Here is a 23,238-nt window from a genome sequence, read left to right as displayed (position 1 = left end):
TGATACATTTCCTTTTTTTACTATCAGAACTATTATCCAAGTGTGAAAGCAACAGCATACTTCCCGTATTTAGTACAAAATGTAGTTATTCTGTAGAAATAATTAAGCAAAATTTAAAAGTGGGCATGACTATGAATATGTATCACTCTATATATATAGCGTGCAGTGTTAGAACTTGAAGAAACAATGTCTGGTTGTAAGTGAACTTATATAATTTTATAATTTTAGCATATGAAATGTTCAAATCTCTTTTAAATGCTGAAATCTTAGAAACAAGTAGCATTGAATATACTGAGAAGCAGAAGTACAATTGAATGATATAATGTGCAGTGTTTATCTAAAAAAAATATACTTTTGTGTGTGTGTTTGGCTACTTAATTCAGGAAGTGAGGGTGGTACTTTTTGGTTCCCCACCCCATTTTACTCATGTGGACTGTTTTCCTGTTTCACAGTAGGTTTTGCTTGATATTCAAAAACATTATTAGAAAACAATGTCCCTTGACTTTGATAGTGGAGCTCTGCAAACTCAACATGAAGATGATGACTATGACCAAGAGGATTACGCAAGAGAACAAGAGGTGAAAAAGAATAAATTGTTTTATATGAAATCTTGTATATCTGTCCTCTTCCTATCTTTCTCTAAGCGTAGGACTCTTTTTGAGGCATGGATTGGTTTTTTTAGAGGTTTTATGCTGTCTTTGGTAAGAGCAAAACAGAGTGCAGACTATGCTTTGCAAGAGTGGCGTAAAAAGTGAAGAGAAGCTGCATCTTAAGAGCCTTGCAATGTCATATGTAGTAGCTAGAAAACTGTTATCCCTTGTCTGTGCATTAGATAAAAAGGAAGAGGCTGGTGTCACATCTTGTATTTCTTGACAGCTTTTTCACTTATTACAAATACTTTGAAAGCAACTGTCTCTTTCACTTGAAAACTTGGTTAGCTTAGGAAAGAATGAGGAGTAGTTCTAATCAGAATTTTGAATTTATGATTATAAATTACGTACTTTAATCTCTAGAAAAATATATATTCAGATGTTTTGCTTGGGTTCTTTTTTTTGCAGTTGAAATACTTCAGATGTTTCTGTTCTTTTTGTTTCATAAAGAGAATTGGCAAAACGTGTGTTTAACATGAAAGTGCATAATGTTTTTTGGCAGAGTGGTAAATCATTGGTAACTACCCCAATACATGCTTCCAGGATTACTGTCTAGAGTGTAGATAATGTAAAGACTAATGTTCACAGGAATACATAGTAGACTAATAGCTTTTCATCTTGGAAAGGGGCAATTAAAAACACTGTAGGGAATCTGATGTCTGTTCCAAAACTTTCTACCCAGATAAAGAATGCTGTGCTTGTGCAAGAGAATAAAGAGTAAAATAATTGTAGGGCTATTACTAGTAGTAAGAGAGAGAGAGAGTGTCTAAGTCCTGTGATTATAAATTGAGTGTTGAAGGGAACATCTTTTCTGTAGGGAGAGGCTACAGGACTGCTTAGCCTGGAGAAGAGAAGGTTTGAGGGAATCTCAAATGCATATGAACACCTGAAGGGAGGATGTAAAAACAATGGAATTAGAGTCCTTTAGTGTTGCCCAGTGACAGAACAAGAGGCAATGGGCACAAAAGAAGTAGCCACTTTGGAATAAATTAGTGATAGATTTTACAGGTCACACAAAGGGTCTGCAAAACTGCATGTTGTAGATATTTCAGTGGGATGTGACTTTTAGATTGCTGAAAGGAAGCTAAAACAGGCTCTGCTGTGTTCCCTGGTCAAAACATGAGCCAAGACTTTGTGCATTAGTTTTTCTCCCACAGCAAAACTGGGGAGACCTACATGGTAGGAGAGTATTTTGGCACTACCTTAAGAGCTGGGTAGCCCTTCATTACCCACATCTAGAGGTCTGTGCTCGCTGACCTGGTTGGCTGAGTTTGGTTTAAATATGACCTCTCATGCAGATGTTTTACGAACTGTGTATGTGCTGCTTTCAGGCCTGTCTCAGCTGCCTCTTTCTCTTTGGACTGAACTTGATTGCATTGTTTTGAAAAGCATATAATGGTTGGTTGTTCTGTTTCAGTTGCAACAACTATTGACAGACCTGCCCCATGATATGCTGGAGGACAGTGGAGACCAGCTCTCCAGCTATTCGGACTGTAGCATTAATGAGACTGAGGAGCAGTAAGGCATTTTGCATCACTTTCTTTATCTTGTGCTTCTGAAAATAGAGCAAAATCTCAACTGATGAGGTGTATTAAAGGGGGCTGGAGTACTGTTTGCATTCTACAAGAAAAAAATAGGTGACAATTTAATGAAGAGAAGGTTTGATTTGTTTTTCAAGTACAAAGTCAAGCTGCTTGTCTTTCTCTAGATCACGTGAGCCTGGGAAACATGATAGAAGGTGGAACGACCATCCATTGATAAGTGATGCTCAAAATGTAAGCTTGCACAAGCAGTTACATAGTTAGTAGGAAATGCTTGCTCATAATAACATGCTAAATATTATTTAAATTCATTAGAGAAATACTCTTTGTGTAAGTGACATGTTTTGCTATTCATTTGAAGTATTTTTAATTTGAGGGCTCAGGAAAAAAGTGGTGGAAATCTGTTTCAGAGAGGAGTGCTAAACCTCTTACCTGTTCGTAGGGTTATGAACAAGGACCGAATCTGTACCCCGAACAATTCTTGTGTGACCAGCAAGGAGATCATGTTGAAAAACATGGGAAGAATTGGAATGGCTTACATAATGATGAAGAGAAGAAGCATCCGTATGATGTTAAAGAAGATTACTGTGGCCAGAATGGTCAAGAAGATCCTGATGATGTGTATATTGGTAGAGAGGGGTTTAATGCTCCAAGCTGCTACCAACAGAACAATGTGTATCGTCTTCCTGAAAACTTCAGGCCATTTACAAACGGCCATAAACCAGAACTTAACAGTCAGCAAAGTAAAATAATAAATTTTTCAGATGGTCCAAAGGAACATCTTAAGGTATATTCAGAAGCTGATGCATTTCTTCTCCCTTTTCAAATGTTTCCACAGGTCTTTCACTATTGGTAGTAATATTTCTAGATGCTTTTAGTCTCTTATTATTAGTGTAAACAGTGATGGAAGGCTTTTGTAGTCTATTTTGCAAGTTAAAACAACAAAACAGTTAAGTAATTGGATTTTCACGGTGCATGTTATGATTATTTTTTTCCTTCTATTGTTGGTTAGGCAGAATTCCATGAAGTGGAATGAATGTGATTCCATTAAGTGTGTGTGTGCTTACTCTATTGAGGTTGACGCTTCACCAGTCTCCTTAAGTGGATGTTTTAATGAAAATTTCTATCATGCTTAAATGGTGTGCTGGATTGGAGCCTGAAAATGAAGAGCCACTAGAGCTTTTCTTAATTTCAGCCTTTAAAATGAAAAATATTTTCACCGAACAAGATTATAGCTGTAATTTATTTCCTCTTATGTATGTATTGTCACAGCAGCAATTTGTTGCATCTGATGTTGTCGGTGGCAAATCGCCGGAATCTTACAAAGTGACTTACAAACCATACCAAAATGGCATTCATCAAAATATTCCCATAATCCAAGAAGGAACAAGAAGAAATGAAGTGTTTGAAGATTTGCAACATGAATTCTTGGGTAATGATGAAGGTAAGTGTTTGCTGTTTAGATTTGAGTTAAGCTTGTGTGACTAGTCCACTGGAAATCAGCAACAGAAAACCTGTGTATTTCGGTAGACTTTTTAGTGAGAGGATAACTAAAAGAATGTGTATGTGTATGATCTTTATTTTGCTCTGAGCTTACTCCTAAACTTCTGTTTTGTTCTCCCTCGCTTATCTAGAAATTGGCTTTTATGATCAGTGTATTTGAGCTTTGGCCTATTAAAAATGTAGTTTTGACTGGTGAGACTGTACAAAAATATTTCTGATTTGATCTTGGTGCTTGCTTATGGTTTGTATTATTTTTAGTATTAGAAAACAATATTCTAAACAGCATTTTTTCCTGTTTTTGCTTGATGCCACATCAGGATTTTCTGTTAGGTAAATTTCAAATGACAGAACTACTTTGCTTGTTAGATATTTTGAAATTTTCTAGTTGCTGCAAGGCTGTATATGGATTCACAGCATGTAAATCTTTCTTTGGGCTTGCTCTTAGGTTTGAATTGCATCAGTAGTTCAGCTATTGCTACCAGAGCAACTCAGGTGATGTGAATAAGTCGCATCATTTTTTAATCCATGTTTTTTGTGAAACAGCGGTGAATTTGGCACTGTATGAAGGAAGTATCTTGGGGCAGAAGTTACTCAAGATGATGACTTTCTTGGTTAGTTGACTCTGCTAACTTGTCAGTATGCTGTTTGAAATTTGGCAGATTCTTCTGAAAATATGCAGATTCTTCAACTTAAAGTTCTAAATAAAGCAAGAGAAAGACAACTGGAAGAACTGAGTGAAAAACTAGAAAAGAGTGCACAGCAGATTAGATATTTGAATCATCAGCTTTCAATGGTCAAAGGTAAAATGTTTTTGTATGGGTATCTAATTCTTAGGTTTTGTATCAGTTCTTAGATTTTTGTATCAAGCAACTTTTTATTCTGAAACTTTAGATAGTGTTTCTGCAGGTATTCATCATACTTATAATCTTAATGTGGGATTATTTAGGCTTGACCTTCCCTTCCCAACATGGTTTTGAAGAAAAGTCTCAGGATTAGTGCCTGACTGTCTTGACTTCTGCTTTCTCAAGACCATCACTGTAGTCGAGAGTCCCCTTGTGCTGGACATTAAAATTGACAGAAAAGTGAGAAGTTTGCCAAAAGGATCAAAACTGTAGTGGGAACTGGTGGTTGTCTTGGTCTCATTTTTCTTATGGGAACAGACAAAAGAGTTGTGATCTTAAAGAATTAAGAATATAATTTTTAGAATTGCAAAAATGTGCGGAGGAGAGAATGGTTCAGATGTCAACCATTTTCCTTTGTCTTGGCTGTTAGTACAGGGGCATTATTTTGTTTCTCCCCTTAAATGGTGTGAGGGATGATGCTAGTTCGTAGTGCTGACAGAATGGGGCTTGTTTCCGTTAGGGTTCTGAGGGCACAGTACATCAGAGTGGCTGCCAGCTATCGGAGGGAGAAAGTGGTTAATGGATGTAGACTGAGAGTGTTTTTGTTCTGTCTTCTCCTTGTTGCCCATGGTATGAGACTGAATGCCTCTTGAATGGTTCTGTGGAGCAGGGGTTCTGAACAGTCATGTTTCATGAAGTTGGGGGATGGCTTGCCATGTTTCTCACACAGTTGTTGTGTCTCTTTCTCAAGATGAAAAGGATGGTTTGGCTGTTAGTCTTCATGAGTCTCAAAAGCTTTATCAGAATGGAAAAGAACGGGAAGTACATCTTGAAGGTCAAATAAAGGCCCTTGAAACTCAAATTCAGACTCTTACTACCAATGAGGAGCAGGTACTACAAGTATTTGTGAAAAATGTTGGTTGTGGAAGATTTCTACAGTTACATCTGTGGCGCTTTGCCATAAACATAAGTGCTAGTCTCAGTGCTGTTTGTGATCATTGCATTGAATACATGATCAATGAATGGGATACATTACTAGAAAATAGTTTATATTAAAATCCAGGGATTATCTGAGACCTTCTAGCAACTCTTGCACAAAAGAAAACTTGAGCTGACATACAGAATATTGGAGTGAAACATATGTGACTGTGAGCTACCCTAATACTGTTCCTACAGATATTGAAGCAATCCAAAGTGGCAGAAGTAGCCATGGAAAGCATGCAGAAGCAGCTGTTAGAACTTCAGCGATCAGATGCCCTTCAGCGAGCCAGAGAACAACATGAAGCCATTATTTCAGCACTCAAGCAGAAGTATGAAAAGCAAGTATTATCATTAGAGCAGAAACTTGACACTACGAAATCTGCACTTGGAGAGCAGGTGAGAAATTACTTCAGGACTTTAAGTAGTTAGTGGAGAGTCTGTAGAGCTCCCTATGTTTCCTGAACTGCACTTGACCTATAATTCTGAGAACTCTTTCTTGCAGTTGCTAAGCAAATGGAAAGAAAATTATACCTAGGTTTCACCATATTGAGACTTACGTGGTACCAGCCAGTTGTGAGCTCAGATTGTGTGTATGTACGTAAAAGATGCAGAGCGGACAAGAATTCCTTGCCTTAGTTTCTCTCCTGAGCATTCATTCTGTACACAAGCTCTTTCTGAAATGTACCAATAAATAAACCTGGGAAGGAAAAGAACTATGGGATGTTTTTTGCTATTTTGCTTAGCAACAGTCTGTTGCTAAGCTTTAGTTTCAAAATAATTAAGGACTAACTACTGAACAGTCACTCTAGAAGTATGGATTTGAAAGGAGACTGGGTGAAGAAAGGCTGGCTTTAATATGGATAAGGCTGGAGTTTAATGTGGATTGAGTCACATGGTTATAGACCTTCTGACATGTCAGATAAATAGAGTATTTCTAATAGCATAATGAAATCATTAAAATTATTCTATGTAGTCTAGGCAGGCCTTAATACATTGTCCACTTCTGTCATATAAATAAAATAGAATTAAGTTTCTTTAATACTAGATCTGTAATTCTTGTCTCAATGTAAATATGCATAAAAAAGAAATGGGCTATATAAACTTGAAAAGGTAACTTAGCACTTGCTTGTAAACAGATATGCACTGCTGAACTTCTCTCTACTGGTACCATAACAAAACTTACACAGCTTTCTCTGCTGCAAAAAAAGGTTTTAGGGTAGTATGTTTGGGATAATTAGAGAAAGGTCTTGTGGTTCTTTTAGAGAAAATAGAAAAGTCAAAAGGTGTAGAGATGAGGTACTGTGCTCCTGAGGTCTGTTGTAATGGTAAGCAATACCATATGAAGGTCTACTTTGTATGTCGTGAAAAAACTACAGTTCCTCTTCTACAGAGCATTGGAACTTGCTAGCTTGGCTTAAGTTCAGTGAAGGTAAACTAAACTGAGTTAAGCTGAGGCTTAATACAAATAATGTGAAGGCTTGAATTTATGCAGTAGACTAACTATATTTGATTAATTACAGGGGATAATCTGGCATGCTGAATGCTCTAGGAAATAAGAAATGGTTCACATCCATGTATGTTTATATATGAATATACTTACTGACTCCTAGTGAAAACTTAACTGTGCTGTAAGAGATGACTTGTCAGCCAAGGATAGCATTTGATTTCCGATTTAGCTGCCCTCTGCCCCTTTAGGTATCCAACTCATTCTTTTTCTCCTGTGTCTTGTATGCATTGAGTCTTTTTAAATCTGAAACTGTCCTAGATGGCTAGATATCTGTAACGTGAGTAAAAAGAATCTTTTTTCCTAGAAAGAGCTTTGCAAAAATCTAGGAGAGCATGTTAAGCAACTTGAAAAAATGCTGGAAGAAACCAAATGTGAAAAAACTGAAATAATAAATCGACTGACAAGAAGCCTAGAAGAAAGCCAAAAACAATGTGCAAACTTACTGCAAACAGGTCAGCCTTTTATTCATACCTTATCTTTCTTTGCAGAAATGGCTCTGGATTTTTGAAGTATAGAATTGCGTGTCCATGTTCCTATTCAAATCAACATCAAACTAAATGTGTACTAAATCATTCCCTATGCACTGTATTAGTAGAATTTTAATGAAGTTTAGTCTAGATTGATGTGTAAATACACCCCCAATGAATATGAAATTAAAACTAACCCCTACTCCCGCCCCCCAAAAAAAAACCCAACCAAAACCCAAAAAACCCCAACAAAAACCCAAATGAAGTGGTATAAACTATTTTTACATGCCTTTTGTGTTGCAGGTGTGTAAACTTTTTTCCAGATCAAAAAACAGGCTTTGGGAGCAAGCTACTTACTTTTGTGTTAAGCATTTTGACTTAAATTGCCATTCTAAATTAAAGTCTTAATGAGCAAAGAATTTTTTTTGTGGCTGGAGGTTGGTTCCAGAAAACCTTGATCAGTAGGAATAGCATGTGAAACATTCTGCTCTGTGGGTATTTGATTTGTGCCCACCTTTACATGTTGAAGTCTACGGTATGTCTCTTCATAGAATTGAAACATCTTAAACTGCCTGTCTTCCTGGATCCTGGTTTTAGAGCATGTTCAAGAGCTGTGGTAGTCTGGAGAAGAAATCTCTCTAGAGAGCCTAAATGTTAGGGAGAAAACCTTATTGGATCTGCATTACGTAGTAAATAAGTAAATATCCAATCATGCTTATAATTAAAGCGTGCAGCTGCCAACTGAAGAAATGCCATGATTTTTCTGTGCTATTTTCATCAGATGCCTTAAGGCATAGACAAAGCCACTGTAATTCCTAAGCTTCAAAACGAACTGCAGCTTAGACTGGAGACCTTTAGTAACCTTCACCTGCTCAGTTCAAGCTGAAATATTCTTGCCTCCATTATTTGTATTTTTTCTTTTGTGATCTCAAGGAAGTAGAATGCCTGTTACCAGAATCAACATCACCGTTTCTAGCAGTGAACATTTATGACAAGCTTTCTCACCCTTTTCTTTCTTGCAATAGGCTCGATGCAGGAGACAAATCAGTTACGGTTTCAGTTGCAACAAGCTCAGTCTGCACAGATGATAAGCAATAACATGAACAAGGCTTTGCAGGTTAGTTAATTTCATTAAATATTTTACTGTTTTGATTTTAGGAGGCAGATGTTATAGCTAAGAGGTTGGTAGTTCAAACTTTTTATTTGTTGGGGAAACAATCACGTGTTCATCTCCCGTTGTGGCATGTTGGACTTTTAATTAAAAAAACCCAAACCCCAAAAAACCAGCAGGGGATGTATGTGTTGGTGTGAATCTGAAACTGCACAACTAAGCAACCTGTTTATGGATAAAGAAGAATGTAAATTCTCTGCTGGGAATTTCTTAACTCCCTTAAGATCTAGGGATAGTTGGAGAGAGACTGTTCTGAAATATAGCTTTTGCCAGCAAAAGGCAGTGCTAGAGGGTCCTCTGTAAAATATGGGTGGAAGCCTGTGTCTTCAGTTCATGTATTTTACTTAAATCTACCTTCTTGGAAATTATTAATCCTCGTAACTACTAGAGTAATAGGCTGATTTTCCTGTTATGTATTTATCTCATGTATTTTACTGTACAAGGAAAGCAGGAAAGAATTAAGAGCAAAAGAAATAATAGCTAACTTCTTGCATGAACTTTAATACGAACAATGAAGCATATTGAGTGATAGGAAACATGTTTTAATTTTTTTTTAAGGAAGAATTGATGGAACTGAAGGAAGAAATAGCTTTGTATGAATCTGCTGCCAAGCTTGGAGTATTTTTGAATGATGCGGGTGGAGAGGTGCATTCGAACCTGAGTGATTCCTATGTAGATTTGGGAATTAAAAAAATCACTGTGAAGAAACCAAAATTCTTCAGGTATTGAGTGATTCTTGTTGAAAGAAAAGCCTAAAATCCTCAAGAAATTGTGTGATGTGTAAAAAATGATCTTAATGGATCAACATAGAGTGTTTTTGATAACCTGTCAATACGAGTAGTATTTTAACTATCTGGGAAAGGGGAAACCTGACTAATACTGTAAATTGGATGTTTAATTGCTGCTTAATAAGTCTTCAGGTTTTGTAGAGGCAATGTTGCTGATATGTGGATTGTATGGGTTTTATGCACTGACACCTTTGTGCTCAAAGTTTCCACGTATTTACATAATGCTAAAGCTACTTTTAAAACAGCCAGTTGAGTAGTCTCAAAATACCTCATATCATGTGAGTGTGAATCTTTCGGGGAAACAGCTGAATGAACAAGATTTCTGTACATTAATTGCAACTTGATGAAAAAGCATATGGCTTTTGTATTCATATTCTCTTTCTCTTTACTTTTACCTCTTGAACAAACCTCCTTCTGGTAGAGTTCTTTTTGCTACCACTACCTTTGAAATGGTTTTTGTCTTTTAAATACTGAATTGGTTATGTCTTCCTCCAATAGTGCAATACAGAACAGAGACGTGGATAAAGAGCTCTCTAAAGATGAAATTATTGTAGAATTAAAAGCTGAGCTGGAACGTTTATTGAGCAGTAATAAAATGAAGAGAAACCAGATTACTCAATTACAGAGTGATCTTAAAGATTGCCAGAAGACATTAGAGGAATACAAACAGATGTTGAAAGCAGAAAAAGCATCAAAAGAGTCAGAGGTTTGTTCTTTACACTTCTTTAAAAGTAAAGGAGCACTAGATTTTAGTGAAACACACCAACATTTAAACTTATGAAAATGGACTGAAGAATTTACTCACAGCTGAGTATTCAGAGCAACTAAGTAAATATGTCTTTGCTCACAAGGGAAGTATTGTCATTTGGATGATACCTTGTTTTCTATCTTTGAAAAAGATACAAATTGAATAGCAGAACTTGAGCAGTACATGCTTTCTTAGTGAGTTCTGATATGATGGATAACTTGTTTGATAGCACATAATGGTGCTCTGATTGGGGTGTGTTGTGTTGTTTGTTGTTTTTTTTTGGGGGGTTGTTTCTTTTGTTTCTCTCCAAAAATAGCCTACTTTCTCCAGTGAAACTTTTCTTTAGCCAGAAGGATCTTGTAATTTATCTGGGAAAGCTGATGGTATCATTAACTTATACAAAAGGAACATTAAATGGATTGCCTTCAGAGGGCTTTAACTATGCAATTTAGTCAGCAAGGAATCTTTAATACTCCATCTCTCTTCACCGCATTACTAACTTTCCTCGAAAAATCCATCAGACTTATAACAGCTGCTCTTGTAATCTATACATTGTGATCTGGATGTGGGCTAGAAATACAATGTGCTTGAGAAGTGTCCTCTCTTTTGGGTGATAGTGGTCATTCAGCTTGCCAATGCAACGTTGCCTGTGTGCTGTTTTAAACCTTCGTGATGCTATGAGCACGCAGAATTCATCTGGAATAACAGTGCTACTGTGATGTCTTGCACTGCAATAATTTCCTTTGGTTTTTATTTTTTCAGAGTAAAATTTTTATACAAGAGGGTTTTTTCCCTTTTTTTTAAGCATCAGCTTTCTAATTCATGTATATCTTGAAAGATAATTTAATTTTTATTTTCAGGTGGTCACAAATCTGAATGATAGTTTGGTGGCCAGTCCTTCCATTTCTGATAATCTTAAGGAAGAAGTTCTGCGACTCAGAAAAGCTAATGAAACTTTGCTGCAGGAAGTTGAGGTGAGACACAGATGCTGCTTATTCCTACAAAAACACCTCACAACCCCCACCCTGCCCTAAAACCTGCCATTAGAAAAGGTTCCTTACAATCCATCTATTACTTTACCCTTGCTTGTCCAGAACCATACGTTGACTATTGAAGAACTGAAGGAAAACGAGGAAAAACTGAAAAGCTTAAATCAAGATCTGTGTTGCCAGATGAGAAAGATGGTTCAGGATTTTGATCAGGATAAACAAGAAGCTATTGATAGGTAAATCTGTTTAGTTCCATTTGTGAACTTTTAATTTGCATGTACGAGCTTGTACCAGCTACCTGCTACAAGACCTCAGCATTAGAAAGCTAGTTTCTTGCTTAAGAAAAAGTTGAACTCTGTTTGAAATGGTGGAAAAAAAACCCAAGGTATTTTTGTTTTCTTGAAATCATAGGTGTGAAAGAACTTACCAGCAACATCATGAGGATACAAAAGCACATTTTGAGAGAGACCTTATGGAGAGGTGTGCTGCTGAAAAGCAGCAGCTTATTCAAGCTTACGAAGAGACAATCTTGCAGTTAAAGTAAGACCATTTTTCTCCCCCTTTTACTGAAACTTTGATGTTTCCTGTCTGGCCCTCAGTTCTACTTACGCTTTTTTAAAACAGATTTGTCCTGTGAGTGTAAAGACTAATTGGTAATAAACAATGTGTTCTGTGAAGGGCTAACATAGAAGAGCTGAACAGAGAGATGACTGCAGTGAAGGAATGTTACATTGGAGTCTGTGAAGAGAAGGACACCTTGGAAGCTACGTTAAGGCAGAAATTTGAGCAAGAGCAACAACTGAAGGAAGAGAAGGTACTAATGTAAACACATATAAACTATGTAATTTCAGACTGCTTTTAAGATGTAATTTTCATAAGTGTATTTAACTTTATAATTGTTCAGGGAAGACATTTGGAAGAAATACAGTTGTTCTAGTCATTTTCTGACAGACGTGATGTATTGGTGGTTAAGTTAACCTGCTGTGTGTCCTGGGGTATACAACATTGTAGAAGCAATGCTTTCCAATAGCTGTTTGTTTTCACCTATTCAGCTTTCATAGTTTCAACTCTTGAAAACTGCTCAGTCAACAGTGTGAGGTTTTATGTTTGAGATGTTTTCCAAAAACATGAATGACAGTATAAGTTTTATCTGAAAATACCTTGCTTTTCTGAAGATACAAGTGTGAAATGACTGAAGTAGGTCACCTGTCTTGTGAAGCAATGAAGAGGTAACTATGCTGAGAATAAAAATGCTTCATAAGAAAACTTATTTTAGAGCAATAGCCGATAATAAACCCTGATATCACACCCTAAGAACACCTTCATATGAGAGCTGAATCTCTTGTCTGGGTGTCATCAGTAAGATCAGTGTACACGCAGCAGAGAGTTAATCACTTCTCACACATTCTTACCACTTTGTACCAGAGAAACTTGCTGTGTCTTGGAAAGTAATTATATTTTTCCTAGCTCAAGAAACAGCTACTAGAAGAAAAAGAATATTCTCTTAACCTTCTGAGGAAAGAGCTTGAAGAGAAACACAGCAGTTCTATGATAGCAGCAAAGAGGCAGTGGCTGGAAGAAAAAGAACAGCAGGTTGAAGAGGAAGTTGCATTAGCCAAAGTTCACTGGCAGAAGGAAGAAAAAGAGGTGCAGAACAGTGACCGGGGGTGGGCGAGTGTGTGAAATAGTTTTTTGTTGCTTTATTCTCAGAAGGAGATCTGCTGTGTAGATAGACTTATGTGCTGTTGTTCTGCCATTTGAAGTGGCTTTTAAGGCTCTGAAGAAGTCAGTAGGTAGTATATATGCTTAAAATTTAGGGGGAAAAAACCCCCAACATAGCCCTTGTAAAGTAACATGCGAAGTGTCCAGAATGTATCTGTGTCCAGAGCTAGTATTATGCTGGAGTTCTTCGCCCTGATCCTTGGGTGACTGGTTATGCTATCTATCGTTTCGTTATCATATAATAGTCTTTTGGATATCCTGTCCTATAGAAGAGAGCTGTGATAAGGAAGAAAAAAGCAACAATTTTGTTCCCAAACTCTCTCCTCTCTGAGTGTGGTTTTGCTCTTCTCCTGATAGGGAAAGCTTATTGGTATAAACTGAGGTTTTGTTTGCTAAATATCAGTGAAATTCTAGTTATTTGGATACTGGGGAATATTTCTTAAAAATATTTTTTTCCTTAGAATAAAGAACGAGCCTTTGCAAAAATAGAGAGAGAATGGCAAAGTAGGCTGGAAGAAATGAGAAGACCTGTAGTTGAATGTAATGACTGCAGCAGCCAAACTGACCGAGTAACAGTTGCGGATGAAGCTTCAACTAAAGAGTTAGAATGGATTGTTGAAGACCAGAGGCTGCATATCCAGAAGGCTCTGAAAAACAATAAGGCCTCTGAAGAGGCCTTAAAAGAATTCGAAATAGAACTGGAAAATAAATACCATAAAAACCTTGCCAGCCAGGTAACGATTAATTATTCGGTCTGCCTGGAGCCTGTGCAACCAAGTCACCTTAAAAAAAAGTTGTCTTTTCCATTGGCTTTATGCTCAGTAGTTGATATATTAGAAATATATTATTTAAAAAAAAAATACTTCTGAAGAAGCTGTAGCATGTAGCTTGTTTTTTCTAGCTGTTAATTTTTCTTTAAATTGGACAGGTTTTGTCTGAGTTTTGGACAGAACTTAGCAGAACTGGCTTAGTGCTGATACTGTTTTGTTAAGAAAAATAAACTTAATATTCATCATCTCGATATCATTTTTGCATTAAGAAATGCACTGGATATTGCTGGCCTGATTCGTTTAACTTATGTAAATACAGGCTATACAAACTGATGTCTATTATTTCACTGCTACATGAAACAAATATGTATTTGGTGGTGACTGAAGTAGGTTTTTTGTTTACTGATAGGTAGACGCAGCTTTAACCCAAGCTCGTGCCAGGTGGCTGCAAGAGTTAACAGGCCTCAAAGAGTACAAAGCAAATCTAAAGATAGAACAAGAGAAATGGGAAAAAGAACACAAAGAGACTGCAGCAAAACAGGTAGCCCAAAATAATTGTATATGTATATGGATAAGCAGTTCAGTCGTCTTAATCTTACACTTACTGAGGAATGAATGCAGCTGTAGGTGGGGAGTCATTAAGGAAAGATGTTTCTAGCATACTCTTATACTGATCTGGTTTTTATCTCATGTAGGATTATATTTTTGTTAAATAACTTGAAAATAATCTCCAGTAGATTGATAATGACCCAGGGCTATATTTTGTGTATATATTTTATGTATACATAAACATATGTATGTGTTTATATTGACTGCATTATATGTTCACCAGTTAGCGCTAGTTGTCTCAGCTGCTGAAGAGAAATGGAAAAAAGAATATGAAAATGCAGAGAAATCTGGACCAAGAGTGAAAGAACTGGAAGAGAAAGTAATTTCTCTCAAGAAGGAGTTGGACCTAAAGAGAGAAGAAATCCCTGCAGCTATCAAAGCAGAACTAGCAAAAGCTCGTGCTCAGTGGAACAAAGAAAAGCAAGAAGAAATCCTGCAGATTCAGGAACAAAATGAGAGAGACTACCGGTCATTCTTAGATGATCATAGAAACAGAATTCAAGAGGTACTTGCAACAGCAAAGGAGGATCTTGCAAAGCAGAAGAATGATCTCTGCATTCAGAAAGAGGCAGAAATAAAGATGTTACTAGACCAAAAGCAGCGAGAATGGGAGGCTCAGGAAACAAAGAGACTGCGGGATGAAATTAATCGATACGAGGAGAAGACTGTGGTTGACCTTGAATACTTGTTGAGTGAAATCCATGAGGAGCTAGTCAAGTGCACACATAGTAAGCATTCTTGGAAGGATAAATGCTTTGATGCTCATGATCAATTAAACTATCAATGCAAAGACAAACTGAAGGCTTGCTTACAAAAGGCCTACAGAACCACAATATACACAATTCTGGAAAAGAAAGAACGAGAATGGCAAGAGGTAATATTTCTGTAAAAATATAATTGCCAACTAGAAAAGGGGTTTGAGAAGTCACACTGTTTTCTCCTGATAAAAAAATATCTATGAAATCCAACATATGAATTAATTGGTAACAGTCCTTTAAAACCATGTCAGAGGGCTAAATCAATTAGCAAACTAAAAGGGAAAGGATGGGTGTAGCTTTGACACCATTGATCTTTCTGGGAGAGAGAGCCAGGTGAGGAATGTCAGTCTTCAATGCCAAGCTTCGTAAATTAAGGAGATGAATCTGTCTTAAGTTTGTAAGCCTGTTGATTGCTCCATGTGACTTTTAGGTGTGTTCTGTCATTAAGGCCTCTCTTAGATTTCCTGCATAGCTACTGCTTTTTTTTTTTCTTTAAGAGTAATTTAGCAATTTGTAATGATGATTGGGTAGTGATCAAGGATTATGTTACTACTTTTGCTTCCCTTATGATACAAGTAAAGGTGAAAACAGTAAATCCTTTTGCACATTATCTGTCGTAGAGATCAGTAACTGACAAACTGATCTATCTTGGGAATAAGAGTAGTGCTTAACTTTATTGCGGCTCCAGGAAATTCTTTTCAATGGGCCTGCCCAAATGAGGAAAGATGCCCTACTCTCTGCTAGAGGAGTTTAGGGCTAAGTAGAATTCTGTCAAAAAGCTTCTGTTTCTGCTGCCTTGGCAGATTGCTCTTTTGCAATGCCTATGCTTGTAGTAAGTTTTTTTGTTATGGGGAGCATCCTGCAGGAAATGCCTTTAGCACCTAGCATTTAGCAGCTGGGAAATTACACAAGAATAGGACAGAGAAGAAGCTGTCATGAGTTATTTTCACATGGTAAAGACAATAGGAAGGTTTCTTCCTATGCCTGGTGCATCTTTTGCAATAGGTTATGAATGTCTCTTGATTAAACAGTTTTTAACATGCCTCTGAACTTCAGAATATTGGTTAGCTTGAACTGCTCTAGTGAAGCTTTTGTAATTTTTTAGTAATCTCTTATGCTGCCAGAATAACAATAAACAAAACTGTTACTTTTTTTGGGTGACTTTTCTGTCCCACTGCTACCCATACTTGTGCAGAAATTCTAACTGGGTCCAATGATTTTTTTCTGGTGATATGATTTTCAAAAAACAAGTTAGCCTCAACTATTGAAAACCACTATATAGTTCTGTGATGTTAAGGGCTACTGACACTTCCAAAACAAAACTCAAGATAGCCAGACACTGCTGTTGCAGTGAGTTATAGTAAGTAAAACTTCTGTATGCTAGAATGTGTGTTTTCCTCCTGACTTGAGCTGCTACCCACAGTTCTAATGCAGGTTTAAAGCATGTGTGTTAGAACTACTAAAATTGCTCGGTGCCCAGGGCTGCTTGTTTTCATGCAGAACACGCTGCTTGCCTACTTAAAGGAACATGAGATTTTGGTGATGCTTTTTCCTCCTGTGCTTTGGAGTCTCAGGAAGTGTTTTTTACCTGCAGAAATATGAAGACCTAGTGAGTAACGTAAATAAAGAAGCATACTCTTGCCTACAATGTAGTGAAGGAGAAACAGCAGGACCTCCTGTGTATAGTGTTGGATACCAGGCAGAAGCACAAAGGAGGCGAAGACGGCAGCCACCCTTGCAGGAAATGGGAACAGACAAAGGTATTGGGTTTGTTTTTAATCTGTCACATTGAGTATGATCAAATTAAGCTGGTTAGTAGCAGTCTTCAAAAATTAATGTCTTAATGATGGTTTTAATACAAAGCTAATGAATTTGCAAATACTTGGGTGATAGAAGAAGATGCAATTCTGACCAAAGGTTGTTGAATGTTCTGTAAGCTCATACTATGTTGAAGTCACAAACGGTGCAACAAATGGTACTGGTTTCTACCTTACTTATTGCTATGACTTGAAATTTAATTTTCTTAAAGGCTAGTAGCTTTCTGCTTTTTTCAAAACATCCTTCAGGAGTGAAGAAATAGCTGCTCTATCTGCTGTAGGTGTAAATACTTCTTGGGGTTTGGACTTGAACACTAGTACCTCTGGTGTATAGCAGCAAGCCAGTGTTGAACATGATGAACAGGGTATGGTCTGAACTATGTCTTGTAAATGGGTAATACTATATCAGAGCTTTGAAGATCAGGTTATACTGCTTGCTCTTGACATTAGACAATTCTGCATTGGTGTAAAAGATATTGACATGTCAAGAATTGTACTTCCCCTGGCATAGTAGTTTTTTCTGATTCTTTTGATCAAGAATATAGTTGAAAAGATGAAAATCCCTGGGTGATATTTCTCTATTTGTGTACCTCCCATTACTCCTGCATGCCCCCTTCCCCCCACCCCCCCATATACTTTAGCATTGTAGCTCTTCCTAAAGCTGTCGCATGTACTAGGGGGAAGCTGGAGACAGTGTAGCTGCGGAACTTCACAGGAGGTACAGAGCTCTTTCTGGGGCTTTCTGTTTAGTTCTTATGAAACTGAAGAACCATACAGCAAGAAAACCCAAGAGAATCTTTGGCTTTATGCCTACAGTGTGGCTTGAATTCCTCCAACACCAAAATAACAAACCATCTATTTACACAAAACAATACAAGCAGTGTAGCTCTTCCGTCTCTAGAGCCCCCCTGTCCTGGCTATAGAGAGCAGCCGTTGCTCTCCTGGAAGTAGACCAGTCTTTGTGAATTTCTTAACTGGACTCAGCTGCATGTGAGGCTTCCCAGCTGGGAGCCTCCTTCAGCTGGCTCCAAAAGACCCTGCTTGGCTGTTACTGTTGTTGTTTGGTATTTTTCAACCTCCAAGTCTCTTATCGCTGACTGAAGACTCAAATCATCACTGATGGGAGTGTGTTGAGGCTGTGAGGGCTCAATGCCTTCGTAGATGCTGCTGCACCTTCTGTAACATTGGCCTAGCTGCTTGTGACTATTTTAATTATACTAGTGTGATGTATACTTTCCTAGCAAGACAAAGTAGAGCACTAGAAATAGTAAGGTTGGGCTTGATTCTTTTTGTGGTCCTATGGTTGATGTATAACCAACCCTTAGCAATGCCTGTTGTAGGTAAAAAATGTAAAACAAGGGAATGTCGGGTCTCAGAGTGGCCCCAAATGTTATTTCTTGGCACCAGTTAGTACTAAGCTGCTGACCACAGTTTTCTTGTACCTTTCTGCAGTTAAAAGCTTGAAGCTTTAAGTTAAGTTTATTTTCTTTCTTCTTTTGTAAATGTTAAAGTAGGTTTTAAGCAGGCTATGTTTAATCTCTTTACCCTTTTGGGGAAGATGTTATTTTCCTTTGTGTCACTGAGATACGGGATAGATGACTGAGAGGGTCTCTCTCTTTCCTTTTTGATGACTCTCTCTACTGTTTTGTTGTAATTGCCCTCTCTTTGCTGTCTTATTTCTTTGTCATTCTCAATATCCACGTTGCCTTCTGTGGATGGACTAACAAGCTGGGTCCCTGGACTTGACTGTCACTTTATCAATTGCAATCTTGTCGGACTTGATACTGCTACCTCTGTTTGTGGGTGCTGTTGCATCATGTGCGTTTGTCATCCTAAATAGTAGACTCCTTCCTTTATTGCTTTATTTAACGTGGTAGAAGTCTGTGACTATAGTAAAATCTGGGCTAACAAGGATGAAAAGTCCATTGCCATACCTGTAACTACATAACATACAAAGTCTGCATGCATGGCCCTTTCTCTGTGGGCCTTGCATGTAGACTTTGTACTCAGAGGAAGTCACATTGAAGCATCTGTCTCTGATAGCAACAAACATTCCTTTTGTCTAGATGTGAGACAATTTTTAAGAGGAATTCCTGCTCTTCATCAGTTGTGTGGGCTGGGCATTTCCTCCCTGCACCTTGTTTTTAATGAAAAGTCTTAGTTGCCTGGTGTAATAAATATTGTGCTAGGTGAGGCTGAGTAAAATGCTATATGTTTGTGAGGGAGAGGTTTTTGCCAGCTTGCAGATGTGTGAGCAAGGCTAGGTATGCAAGTTGCAGATCTGTGTAACACTCTTTCTGTGTTCTTTCATTGGCAACCATATGACACATAATTTCATGATGACTGGAGGAAAAATTAAAGGATAATAGGAGATCTGTTAATGAAAACAGAGACTACTGCTGTCACCAATGTCATCACAAATACATCTTTTAACTCCTCAAAATGAGATCTAGAACTAGAGATTTCATGTGTCTATCCAAGTTTATCCATCAATACAATTAAATGCTCATACCCCTTTTAAAAATAATCATTTGCTTACACAGACATACATAGATTACACAGACAATAAATTGGATTTAAGGATCTTTGACTTTTGGGAGATAACCCATGGAAATACTATCTATATGATGTGATCAGCAGTCTTCAGTATCATGTTGATGCCCTATGCTTTGGGCTTTTTCAGCTCCACTGTCTTATCCTCTGTGGTGGCTTGTTATAACATTTATATGCTTCTTGGTAGCACTGAGCAGAGTTGAGCTTGGAAGTCCAGCCTTTCTCTGTAATGTTAGCTTTTGGTTTTTAAAAACTAAACAAACCCCAAAAACCCATCACCCCAAAGAAGGCACAATTGCTAATCCATAAATTAATAATTCTTTTCCAGTGTTTATCAGAACAACACTCATGATTGTTTTTTCACCATCCTTTTCTACATGTGCACCCAGTCTCTGAATTTTTGCCTCCAGCGTAGTGTTGGCAATGGCATCTGAAGGTGTTAAGCTTGCTTAGGTACTGCGAGATGACTTTTGTATTCAGGCTTCACTGAAGTGTGTTGCGATCGATTCCTATGTGCTTGTTACTGCTATAGCTGTACGTTTGCTGATGATGCTTTGGGACATCGAGCTCTTACCCCAGAGACAGCAGTTTATATAACAACTTCTGCTGAATTCAACTTGGATTTAGAGAAGTGCAGTGAATTATGGTTCATCCTTTTTTTTTTTAGTAGAAGACAAGAAGGCTGTAGAAGCTCTAACTTCAGAAAACTCTGAAGTGAAGACTAAACTGAAAAACCTGTCAACGTCACCAAGGTATTTAAATTTAAACAAGCTGATTCTTTTCTTTTTTTTTTTTAAGATACAAGCTGCTTCTGCAGTGTGACTTATGTGCATTTCAGGTCACTGTCTAAGGGCGGCATCTCAAAACCCTGCATATCCTGTGACTCTGTGAAAGGGCTGGAAGAATTACGCGCTCAGTACATTAAAGCTGTGAGCAAGATTAAGTGTAAGTATTCAAGTCCTAGCTAAAAAGTTAGAAGAGCAAAATAATTTATTTTGTCACTTCCTACCTTGGCCAACTTGCACAGGAATCTAATGGCCAACTCGCATGAGAAGTAAATTTTTTCCTTAGAGTGAATGTGAGAAATGGGTTTGTCACGATAATCTTATACAACATTAATAGTGATAGGTGAAGCCTTGTTCTGCCATCCTTGCTTAGTTGCACTGTATTATGTCTACTAAACTGTATTTTGAGAACTGATTTTGTTTCTCCAGCAAACAATCCCCCTACCGTACAATTGTTCCTGAGGGAGAATCTGCTTTTCTCTTGTGTTGTATCCTGCCTTCTGGCTTAATCGGCACCGTTTTTGCTGAGGAGAGAGAGTTGACTGTAGAGCCAGGTGCACTGCTATTGAAGAATTCCTAGACCTGCATTTTACCATCCAAGACTCCTTCCAAATCCCTGTGCCTAGTGTTTTTTTTTTATTGCTGTTAAAGATGCAGAATCAGACAACTGAATTCATGTCTGATGCTTCATATTCACTTACTGCATGTGGTCTTAAGTGGCATTTGTCCAGTAGGCAACACTTGGCACAAGAATTTGGCACGTTGGCAGGTAAATCCAGGCCCTTGCTGACTTGCTGCAGGTCTGCTAGACAATCCCTGTTTGTGCTGTTGGCTTTTTTTCCCCACTCTGGGGGGAAAGCTGGTACTAATGATGTGTGTTTGTAGGTGATATGCTTTGTTATATCCGTGAAAGTAAGGAGCGAGCTGCTGAAATGATAAAAGCAGAGGTTTTACGGGAGCGCCAGGAGACAGCCCGGAAAATGCGCAAATACTATTTGACCTGCCTTCAACAGCTGCTTACTGATAATGGGAAGCATGAAGGGTGAGTTCAAGTACATTTAGAAATTACTGTTGGTTTTGGAAGAGGTGTGTAGATGTTAATCTGGTGTTTGCTCACCTTGGAGCAAACAATGTCTGACCTGAGGTCTTGCCAGTGTCCTCAGAGTGGATCACTGCCGAGCAGACTGACAGACTGTCTTTTCAGTATGCTTTGATTGTCAATAAAGTTACCTTGAAGTAAAATGCAGAGTTGAAAAGGAATTGTCCTTAAACCTTTACTTTTCATTATTTTTCTCATGTTCTGCAATTCTGGGCAGAGCTGAAAAGAAAATAATGAATGCAGCCAGTAAGCTTGCTACAATGGCTAAAGGACTTGAAACACCTCTTCGACACATTCCCCAAAGCAAATCCACCCGCTCAGGTATGTTGGAGTCTGTAGTTGTTCTCTTCCTGATCATATAGATTTAATGCATGTAGTAATGACAGTGGATGTGCATATGGAAAGCTAAGTACTATTTATTTATGAGCTTGCTAATGGAAATGTAAATATAAGCGGCTTCTTTTGACAGCTCTAACAATCCTTTATTGCAAAGAAAGCAACAAACAACAAATCAAAGGACCTAGGTTTTCTTCCAGCATTAATGTTTCCTTCTATTTATCTGTTTCCTTCCCTTCTCTCCTAGCTCTGCTATTAAATTCTGATCTACCACCTGGAGCAGAGTACTCAAAAAGAGATCGTATGCTTCAGACTAGGTCAAACCATATGGAAAGTAAATCATGTGGCGAAAGCATTACTGAAAAAGCCAATGATAAAGTTGTCCAGAAACGTGTACCACATGACTTGAGACAGCAGTTTGATGCAACGCAGACCAAAGCTCAACATATGCTTCATGAAACAGTGACTTCAAGTATTCAGAACGGGAATAATTCTAAAAATCTGGATGGTGCTTCAGGCAATTCTCTGCCAGATTTTTATCCAAATGAAGATGGAAGAAGAGAAAAATATGGCCCCATCGTAAATGCAGACAAAGGACTCTTGTGTGCTGCTAGTAATATAACACATCAGAACGCTCCTCCATCTGCTTTTCAAGTAACATTAGAAAATATGCATGCATCCAGCTTTACAAATGGCCATACCATCTCTGGGACAACTCATCATACGCTTAAGAGCAAGAATGAAAGAATGGTCTTGAAAGATAAATGCATCCAGTCCTGTGGAAAATGTACAATTAAATCTAAAAGAACTCAGGAATTTGATTTTCAAGAACCTCCAGAAAGAGATGAAGGAAGCTGCAGTGAATGGAGTTCTTTGCACGGAAGCATGCATCTGGATCATAATGATGCACCTCTCATGTATCCTCAGCAAGGAGCCAGCATGAATGTTCAAGCACAGACTGTGTACTGTGAAGAGTTTCCTTGCACCAAGTCATTTTCCCCTGCAAATGAAGATGTTGATATTTCTTGGAGAAATGTTTCTGATGGCAATGGGACAATTCTCAGCACAAAAAACAGCACTAAAGTTTACAGTAGAGGCCATCTGATGACAAACTCAGGGCATAGTTCATTCCTCAACTTGGACAAAGCAAATTCTGCTGTCACACAGCCCAGTGTATCATCAGATTCCAATGTAGGAAAATGCTGCAACAAATGCTTGGAAAAAAATGGTGTGGGAACCCCAGTCTCTTCAAGATAGTGGTTTTGATAGCCCCCTTTCTAACTTGAACCAATCCCAGCAATTCCTAGTTTGATGGAGAAGATGATACCTTCATATTTAGAAAAAAGCATGAGGATTGGGGAAAACCTGTTCTACTGCGTCCGTTTCATGATCAATGTTACACAATTTTCATGTTAGGTAAAGAAATGCTGTCAATATTAATACAAACTTTCTTTTTCACCTTTGTAATAACTTTCATAATTGATTATAGTGTATTATATACACATTTATTAAATAGAATATATTTTTATACGAAATTTAGCTTGCAGTGCAGTGGCTAAAACAAAACTACTGGTAACTTGTGATAATTTTTTTTAATGTTTA

The 23,238-nt window shown here is 37.8% G+C and overlaps 1 protein-coding gene across 1 annotated transcript; it reads left to right on the top strand.

Moving 5' to 3' along the window:
• Positions 1-491: 491 nt before the first annotated feature.
• On the top strand, positions 492-23,177 carry CEP152 (centrosomal protein 152; the record flags this gene model as incomplete). Its single annotated transcript, XM_084268207.1, has 26 exons — positions 492-578; positions 2,068-2,168; positions 2,359-2,425; positions 2,634-2,978; positions 3,467-3,635; positions 4,354-4,494; positions 5,288-5,427; positions 5,713-5,913; positions 7,329-7,476; positions 8,517-8,608; positions 9,221-9,384; positions 9,949-10,156; positions 11,059-11,172; positions 11,293-11,423; positions 11,599-11,727; positions 11,866-12,001; positions 12,655-12,834; positions 13,371-13,643; positions 14,089-14,220; positions 14,512-15,162; positions 16,641-16,806; positions 20,087-20,168; positions 20,255-20,361; positions 21,087-21,243; positions 21,518-21,621; positions 21,884-23,177. 26 exons carry the CDS (start codon positions 492-494, stop codon positions 22,891-22,893), a joined length of 5,235 nt encoding a protein of 1,744 aa, XP_084124333.1. The 3' UTR covers positions 22,894-23,177.
• Positions 23,178-23,238: the final 61 nt, after the last annotated feature.

Source organism: Gallinula chloropus (assembly GCF_964237585.1).
Source record: "Gallinula chloropus genome assembly, chromosome: 9".
Lineage (NCBI taxonomy): Eukaryota > Metazoa > Chordata > Aves > Gruiformes > Rallidae > Gallinula > Gallinula chloropus.
Note: the sequence above shows the minus strand (reverse complement) of the source record. Positions and strands in the feature narration are given on the sequence as shown.